Source organism: Histoplasma capsulatum, genomic scaffold, assembly GCF_000149585.1.
Source record: "Histoplasma capsulatum NAm1 scaffold_6 genomic scaffold, whole genome shotgun sequence".
Classification (NCBI taxonomy): Eukaryota; Fungi; Ascomycota; class Eurotiomycetes; order Onygenales; family Ajellomycetaceae; genus Histoplasma; species Histoplasma mississippiense.
This window is the reverse complement of record NW_001813977.1, coordinates 2,150,712-2,151,555: the sequence shown is the minus strand read 5'-3', so window position 1 is coordinate 2,151,555 and position 844 is coordinate 2,150,712. Positions and strand designations below refer to the sequence as shown.

The window sequence follows — 844 nt, the reverse complement described above, 5'->3', positions numbered from 1 at the left end:
TACTGACGAATCCTTCCCAGCCTACTACATCGCCTTTGGCCCCCACGGCCCGCGCGCCGAAACCCCCAAGGGCGAAGGCCTCCGCGTCTTGATGCAAGTCCTGAAATACCTCGCCATCTCCAGCGTAATCTTCTTCACCGTGCGCTCGTTTGCCAAGTCACCGCCCAAGACCATGACCAAGGAATGGCAAGAGGCTACGAACGAATATGCCAAGGTGCGTTTCATATATATGGTTCCCATCACTTCGTTCATCAACGACTCGCTCTCCGTTACCTTAGTCTTGCCCTATTTTGTTCCCGTCCTGTTTTCTTGTACATATTATATGTTTATATATATATATTTGCTAACGCACACACAGAGAGAGAAAATGGACCCCATCACCGGTATCAGCAGTGAAGGCTACTCGGGCAAGGGTCACATCCAGAGCGCCCCCGCTAAGAAGGAATAATAGATTCCCCTTTCATCCTCCCCCTCTTTTTCCTCTTATCGTCCCCACGCAACTCCCGTGTTATATTATCTTTTCCTCTTTTCCTCTCCCTCCATCCCTCCCTCGGTCTCATGAGCGGAATACATCAGGTGTTAGGTGGTGGAGAACACTTTGGTAATAATTTAACACAAAAAGTCTAAGAAAAAGAAATTGAAATGAAAGTGAGAGGGTCCCGTTAAGGTTTATTTCGTTTCTTTACTCTCGTTCCTTTTTTCCCTTTTCTTTGCTCTCTTTCTCTCATTTTTCATTTAATTTTTGTTTTTCTTTTTTTTTTTTTCATCTCTTGGCATATAATTTGGTACCATTACATTACGAAGGACTGTTTTAAGTAAATATAACCAACAGGGTTTTTTTTTT

General features: G+C 44.0%; 1 protein-coding gene across 1 annotated transcript; it reads left to right on the top strand.

Moving 5' to 3' along the window:
• Positions 1-172: 172 nt before the first annotated feature.
• Positions 173-448, top strand: HCAG_06959 (predicted protein; the record flags this gene model as incomplete). The annotated part of the gene is made up of 2 exons (XM_001539304.1): positions 173-214; positions 359-448. The coding sequence occupies 2 exons, from the start codon at positions 173-175 to the stop codon at positions 446-448; spliced, it is 132 nt and encodes a 43-aa protein (XP_001539354.1).
• Between the last annotated feature and the right edge of the window lie 396 nt (positions 449-844).